General features: G+C 31.8%; 1 protein-coding gene across 3 annotated transcripts in view; it reads left to right on the plus strand.

Moving 5' to 3' along the window:
* LOC124107713 (ubiquitin carboxyl-terminal hydrolase 15) overlaps nt 1–8,060 on the plus strand; it is a gene marked incomplete at its 3' end in the record, with an annotated part of 108,825 nt that extends 100,765 nt beyond the window's left edge. For all 3 annotated transcript variants that reach the window (XM_046465878.2, XM_046465879.2, XM_058585995.1), the window contains 9 exon segments: nt 2,248–2,331; nt 2,422–2,516; nt 2,611–2,802; nt 3,681–3,796; nt 3,974–4,246; nt 4,634–4,704; nt 5,072–5,187; nt 5,846–5,995; nt 7,957–8,060. In XM_046465878.2, the coding sequence (XP_046321834.1) occupies nt 2,248–2,331; nt 2,422–2,516; nt 2,611–2,802; nt 3,681–3,796; nt 3,974–4,246; nt 4,634–4,704; nt 5,072–5,187; nt 5,846–5,995; nt 7,957–8,060 (1,201 nt within the window).
* Between the last annotated feature and the right edge of the window lie 235 nt (nt 8,061–8,295).

An 8,295-nucleotide genomic window follows, 5' to 3' on the forward strand; every position in this document is an offset into this window, starting at 1 on the left:
GATACCATGATAGGAAATTTGGACTTCTTCCTAAAGCTAGGAAAGCTTTTAAAGGTTATTAAAAAACCTTTAAAAGCATAGAGATTATATGGCTATATTTGTGTTTGAGAAATAAGAATCTGGCTAGCACATAGATTAGATAGGAAAGACTTAGATCAGAACTATGAAGACCACAGATAAGAGGCTTTTGCAGTGTTCAGTTGACAAGGGCTTGAAGTTGTGTCAGTATGTCAGTTTGATTGTAAAACTAGTTTGAATGTAGGAAGTGAAAATGTGTAGATGTATTCAAAGATGATTTCACGTTTCCTGGACTAGAGAATTGAGAGCTTAATGGTGCTCTTTGTTTTAATGGGATGTATAAGAAGAATAAGTCTAAGAAGAAACCTTTTTAGTATTAAACATAATAACATAACCTATTAGTGTTGGATACATTGACTTCAAGATGCAGAAGGAATATTTAGATGGTGGTAATCTGATAGGCATTAAATTTATGTATTCACACTGGAGGAGAAAGACTGTGATTAAGATTTAAATTGAGTAGTGAGCTCTTTGAGAATGGTAGTCGGTGGTTTAAAAGGATGAGATCACTTAAGACTAGAGTGACTCTGATTTATCATCTAAACTAGAACTCTCCTGAAAATAAAAAGGGCCTTTGTTAATAATTATACTAGGATAAGAGTCTAATCCAGGACTGGCCAAAGCAAATGGAGATATATTGTCATTAGTCTAAAAAGTGTATATAGAATCAAGGAGAGGTCGAAGAACAAAATTTTAAAGAACAATATGGAGGGGCTGGACTGTAGCTTAGTGGCAGAACGCTTGCCTAGCATGCATGAGGCACTGGGTTCAGTTCTCAGCACCATATAAAAATAAAGGCATTCTGTCTATCTACAACTACAAAAAAATTTTAATTAAAAAAAAGAATATGGAAGAGCTTCTAAGACAATATTATCACAGCAATAGAAAAGAATTAAGAAGTAGTGTTACATAAGGAAAGAAACATTTTTAAAGATTGGCGTGGTCAGCAGTCATTCTACATAGAGATCAATAAAATAGAGTCTGATAAAGAGTGAGTTGTGTAGTAGTTTTGGTAATGTTGGCAATAGGTTAAATAAAGGGGTGAAGACAAAAGCCAGAAAATGGGTTGAGAAGTGAATGGGAGATAAGGAAGTTATAATAGTCAGTGTAGAATATTGTTAATAAAGTCATTTATAAAGCATGGGAAATAAGGGAAAGCAATGAAGGACTATTTTTATTTTTGTTTTGTTTTTTGAGATGTTTATTGTATTCCAGTGCTTATGCAAAAAAGTCAAGATAATAGGAAAGTCTAGTTGCTAGATTTAGGTCTTAGCAGAGGATAGAATTCAGAGCATATAAACTAGGGTTCTCCCTTAATGGGAAGAAAAACACTTAACTTGTATTGCAAGAGACAGGAAAGGAAAAAAAAAAAAAAACAACCTATATGTCCTCAGGTAATTTTTTAAGGGAACTAGAAGTTACAGATTTTTACCACTTGGCAGCTTCATTTTCTTAGTAAAATAGATGTTCTTCTGAAGGGAGATACAGTGAAATAGGAGGCCTAAGTAATGGTGAATATTTTAAATAGTAATTGAAATGAGAAAAACAGCAAATAAGATTCAGAGAATTGTTTCTGGGCAGTGTTAAGGATCAGTTGAGACTGTGGATTTGAAGTTCACTGGCATCTGAAGTTGGGGAGTTTTCTGCAGCTTATCTGAACTGCTTTGAGAAAGTTCAGCAAGAGTGGAACTGAGTAATAGAGGTTAAAGGTTTTATAATGGAATGATTGAATTGATGAAGAATATGGAGTCGGGATGGAAGTGCATGAAGACAGTAGGGAGAAAATCTGAGTGTCATAAGGACTAGAAATCTCTATAAAAGATAAGAATAGGTAAGAATATGTTTCCAGGTGAAGCAGGTAGTGGTAGTTAGTGTAAGGTATCAGAAGCAAAGCAGATTCACGTGGCGACAAGGTCCAGGAAGTTGACTATACTTGAATGCAAGGATAGATCTTTGAATTGAGAAACTGAGGAAAAATAAGGGGTGGGATGAATCATCTATATGGACATTATCTCCTAGGGTAATGGCAAGATTGGAGGTAGACATTATAAGCCAAATGCTGAATACCAAATGAATGTAAGAAAACAATCATGAGGTCAGTCTCATCTACTCAGTGTTTTTTTTCCCAGTATAATAAGTTCATTACAATTTTTTGTTTTTGTTTTTTAGTACAAAGTGGTTGTCCCCAAAATTGGAAATATACTAGATCTTTGCACAGCATTGTCTACTTTGTCAGGAGTACCGGCAGATAAGGTAAGATGTTTCTGGGATTGAAGAATTTAAATTGGTGTTTAGTTTCTCGGTGTTAAAAAACCAGCTTAATAGAAATTTATTTCCTTTTAGATGATAGTTACTGATATATACAATCATAGATTTCACAGAATATTCCCTATGGATGAAAACCTTAGTAGTATTATGGAACGGGATGATATTTATGTGTAAGTATGAAATTTATTGTGCAGAGTATTACTTGAAAATAATCAAAAAAAATAACAAGATTTTGAGAGTTTATGGTCCATTGTGTTCTTATAGGTTTGAAATTAACATCAATAGGACAGAAGATACAGAACATGTGATTATTCCTGTTTGCCTAAGAGAAAAATTCAGACACTCAAGTTATACCCACCATACTGGTTCTTCACTTTTTGGTCAACCTTTTCTTATGGCTGTCCCACGAAACAATACTGAAGATAAACTCTATAATCTTCTCCTTTTGAGAATGTGGTAAGTGCCAGACAATTCTACTTCAATAAAATAAGCATGGGAATGAAATACAGGTAAAAAAGTAAACATGCAAGGAACTACCAGAATGTAATTGAACATTATCTCAACTTTGTTTAGACAGGTAGCAATTTAAAAATCAGGTTATAGTCATCTACTTTCATGATCATGAAAAAATGCATTACTGAGGTTATTTTAAACCCAGTATTATCAATAACTGTGATACATGTGTACACTCTGGAATCATAACAAATGGCAAAGTCTCATATCTTTATGCATACTACTAGCTCAAGAACTCGTACTAATTGTCTTAAAAGAGTAAATATTCACAATGTATAGTCCATTTTTTGCCTTCCTAAAAATCTTGATTTGAATTATATAAGGTAATCATAAACACCATTTGATCCTTTTTAATTTTTTTATAGTTGACATGTTCAGTATTATTTCTTGTATACCTAATTATTGTAGTTTCATGACTCATACATAAAGATCACATTATCCTCATTTTGATCACTAGTGCCACAAAAAATATTATTAAAAATGTTCACATTATATAAAAGCAAGCTTTCTTAGCAATAACATATATATCATTTAAATGGGAATCTTATAATACTTTAAAGTTGAGAAATTATTTGCCACAAACTTTAATGTATAAAAGACAGATATAACACTCTAGAAGTAAGAAAATATTCTTTTTATAAAGACAAATAAAACACAATTAATTCTACTTATGGAATTGTAAGCTTTGAGTTTTAATTTATTTTTAAATCTACCAAATAACCACTGTTATTGCATTGAAAAGCTCCATTTTATTGGTAGAGTGGAAAATAGTTTTTAGATCTCTGTAGAATTGAACTTGTTTGATTTCTGATTTTATTAAGCCGATATGTCAAAATATCTACTGAAACTGAAGAAACTGAAGGATCCCTGCATTGCTGTAAAGACCAAAATATTAATGGGAATGGCCCAAATGGCATACATGAAGAAGGTTCACCAAGTAAGACTTTCCTGTTAAATTATTAAAATGTTTCACTTGGATTATTGCCTCAGAGAAAAAGTTTAAAAAATGGATATTAAGGAACTAAAAACAAACCATCTGTAAATCTAGGTAAAATAATTATTTCAGAAATGTTAACACTGGATTTATTTAAAGATCTCTAATATCTAAAACTAGGTGAAATGGAAACAGATGAACCAGATGATGAATCCAGCCAGGATCAAGAACTTCCCTCAGAGAATGAAAATAGTCAGTCAGAAGATTCAGTTGGAGGAGATAATGATTCTGAAAATGGATTATGTACTGAGGAAACTTGCAAAGGTCAACTCACGGGACACAAAAAACGATTGTTTACATTCCAGTTCAACAACTTAGGCAATACCGATATCAACTACATCAAAGACGATACAAGGCATATAAGATTTGATGATAGGCAGCTTAGGCTAGATGGTAAGTATTTTTTGTGAAAAATGACTTGAGCATCAAATTTCAGTAAGTGGGGTTTTTAAAATATAAAAACCATGAAATTCAGCCCAACCATGAAAAATACCATTTATCTATTTTAAAATGTTAAATAAAAGGCCTTAATATCCAGGTACGCTAAAACATGCAAGTGTTTACTAAAGCAGGGTTTAACTTCATGCTTCAGCTTTGTATCTTTTTGTCTTTTGATCTCACATTGTTAAAGGCTTGGAAACAGTTATTTGTCCTAATCATCTGTGCAAGTAGAAAAAATTGCTCCTTGTTTATTTTTATATATACCGTAATGTTAAAATATACAAATTTTAGTTGTAAAACACATTGAATTTTAAAGAAAAAAAATGTTTTTCACCTTAGAAAGATCTTTTCTTGCTTTGGATTGGGATCCTGAATTGAAAAAAAGATATTTTGATGAAAATGCTGCCGAGGTAAGTTATCACTCAAACACTGCTTCTTTACCTTTTCTTGGCTTACTTTATTCTAATTGCTAGAGTTAATCACACTCTTTTGTACACTTTCTGCTTCCTTGAAATTAGTTTATATTTTGCCATTAAAAATTTGGTCACAAACTTTTTTTCAACTAGAGGGGTTTTGAACATGCTTTTTGTTGACATGTTTTAATTATAGAAGGTCATTTAGGAGTTATTAAAAAGTATGATAAAAATCTCAGCTGAAATAAGTTTTATGATTCTCTTGAAAATTTAGGAGTTTTCATTATTATTCATAGTAAGATGGTATCACTAAAATGAGTTTTGTTTCATTTGTTCTCTTAACTCAAGAAATACTTCTCTTTAGGATTTTGAAAAACATGAAAGCGTGGAATATAAACCTCCTAAAAAACCCTTTGTGAAATTAAAAGACTGTATTGAACTTTTCACAACAAAAGAAAAGCTAGGTGCTGAAGATCCCTGGTAAGAGACAAAGTTAAATAATTGTTTCTAATTATTTTCTTTAAGGCTTTATTCTGAAGTATGTGGTACATCAAGTTGAAAAAATGATTACTAAATATTCTTATTGCTATAAATTTCTGTAATGTAATAGTCTATTAAAAGGAATGGGAATATCTCCAAAAGTATTATCCCATCATTAGCTTTAATCTCATTACTATATTTTCCCTAATAGTCATTTTACTATTTATAATTACCTTTTTCCTAAGAAGTTTCAGCTGTGTTGGAAAAAGCTTTTTAGGGAAATTATTTTGTGATATCATTCCATTAAAGTCCAAAGTTTTGAGATTTTTCTGATATCTATGTCTCAACACACATTTGTAATATTATGTTACATGGTTCATATCTTTTTTAGCATACTGAAATGTAAGTAACCTAGCCCTCATCATTTATTTGAATATTTATTTGCGTATTAGTTTATAATGGTTAGACTTATTTAAAAAATGTATTGAAAATAAAGAGGAGTTGCTGTTAGACTGGTATATATTACTCCTAAAATAATTGCTCACAAAAATATAGGGTTCCCCCCCCCCCACCCTTGGGTTTTGGCTTGTTATTTTTGTTAATGGAGCTAGCCATTTATACCTCTGTCAAACTTTTAAATATTTCTTTTTGGTTTTAGGTATTGTCCAAATTGTAAAGAACATCAGCAAGCCACAAAGAAATTGGATTTATGGTCCCTTCCTCCAGTACTTGTGGTACATCTCAAGCGATTTTCATACAGTCGTTACATGAGAGATAAATTGGATACTTTAGTTGATTTTCCTATCAAGTAAGTTAAATTGTACTTAATAAACATTGAGCATTCTAACTTTTTTCAAACTTATTTTGATGCTTTTTGTCATTGTATCTTAGTAAAAGATTTGAATTTATTTTTGAGTAGATATAACCATTTTAAGGGTTGATATTTCACGATTTTTATTCCTAGAGATTTTTCCAAAAACAAAAGTGAATATTTTCTTTTTAAATAAATATAACTCACTATGTCTTGCATTACCTTATGTGTTCATTGACCCCATTTATAATTATAAGATTTTTTATGGACTTAGCAATTTTGTTTTTCCTAGGATTCATTTTATCATTATTCATCAATTATTCCTAAATTTTTTAAATGACTAAAATATTATAAAAATAGAAAAATGGAATTGCTTAGAATGTTGATTTAATAATGAAATAAATTATCCCTATATGCATTTATCCTTCAGTTTTTCTTGTTGCATAGTATGACATCATACTTGTAAAAAGGTATAACAAAGTCTGGAAACCATCTTCATAGTCTCTTTTTGTTTGTTTGTTTGTTTTTTAGCTTTTACTAAACACAGTTAAGAATTCAGGACAAAAAAGGGAACATTGTATTCTCATTCACTTCTCATTCACTTAGTCATGCAGCAGGAAGGACTTCATCACACAATATTTTGTAATAAAGAGCTTGGCATTATCCTGTATTGCAAAAAAGAACATGTGACAGTATTCTTTCATATTTTATGATATTTGTGCACCAAAACTTACTTGAATCAGTTAGTAAGTGGACAAATGCTGAAGGCAGGTGTGTATACAAAAGGGACTGGAAAGGATATAGGTGATTTTAAAAAACTGAAAATATTAATTATTCATTCCATTTATTGAGCAGGAAGAAAAAGGTTATTTATCAAAATTGTGAGCCATTAAAATTTTCAAGAATATAGCATTTTGACAATGTAAATGCAAGAAAACTAGATTCTAATATAGGTATATTTGGAAGTTAGAATTATTGCTTTTGCAGGGCGGGGGTGCTGGGGTTAGAACCCAGGGTCTTACACATGCTAGGGGAGTGCTCTACCAACTGAGCTACACTCCCAGTAGAGTTGTTGCTTTTTAATGATGTGAGGATAAGAACAACAACCAGAAATGATGCAAATGTAAGAACAACAATAATAAACTATAAGATGGTGTGTTCCAAGTTCATGCATATATGATTATGAACAGTCAATTGCATTCAAAGAGTGCTGCCCATTTCTGGTCTATAGGTTATCAAAATCAGGAAAATGTGGAATAAAAATGGTCTTCAATTGACTTGATTGATAGATACTGGGAATTGAACTTAGGTGAGCTACATCCTCAGTCCTTGTTATTTTTTATTTTGAGTCAGAATCTCACTCAGTTGCTGAGGCAGACCTCAAATTTGCAATCCCGCCTCAGCATCTGAGTAGCTGGGATTACAGACATTCTTGATGTTCTAGTGTCTAGCTTAATTTTTAAAAACTCATAAGAAAGTTGTTTTTCACTCTCCCTTTATTTTTTGCTGTATAAATCATTCCTAAAAATTATTTTAAAATAAAAAGCTGGACATGGTGGCACATGCCTGTAATCCAAGTGGCTCGGGAGGCTGAGGCAAGAGAATCACGAGTTCAAAGTCAACCTCAGCAATGGTGAGGCACTAGGCAACCCAGTGAGACCCTGTCTCTAAATAAAATACAAAATAGGGCTGGGGATGTGGCTCAGTGGTTGAGTGAGTGTCCCTGATGCTCAATCCCCAGTACCAAAATAAATAAATTAGTTGATTAAATAAAAACAATTCATTGGGTCTAAATGATAATGAGTTACTTGACTCTTGATAATTTCTTTGGTGAAAAATATGGAGAGAGGCAACACTGGCAGAAGGGAATAGAATTCATTGCATTTCAAAGAAAAAAAATGAATTTATTATATTTAGGGAAAACATAACACTAACTTCATTTCTCTTTAAAAAAACAGTGACTTGGATATGTCGGAATTCTTAATTAATCCAAATGCAGGTCCTTGCCGCTATAATTTGATTGCTGTTTCCAACCATTATGGAGGGATGGGAGGTGGACACTGTAAGTTGACAGTTTATATTTTAACATGATGATGATGTTCGAATAACTATTGATTTTTTTTTCCTTAAGGTATTTATTACGTCTGGTAAAATGTCAGATGGGTCTTTCATATAATAGTTATGCAATATTGATTAATGAATGAATCAGCTTTTGAACCCTTTTAAATCTGAAAAGAAAGGATTGAGTTAATCATACTCCTCATTGTCAGTTGAAGGCACTGGAAGAAGTGTTACTG

Source organism: Marmota monax, unplaced genomic scaffold (assembly GCF_021218885.2).
Source record: "Marmota monax isolate L192 unplaced genomic scaffold, Marmota_monax_Labrador192_F-V1.1 WCK01_AAM20220418_F8-fsc00304, whole genome shotgun sequence".
NCBI lineage: Eukaryota > Metazoa > Chordata > Mammalia > Rodentia > Sciuridae > Marmota > Marmota monax.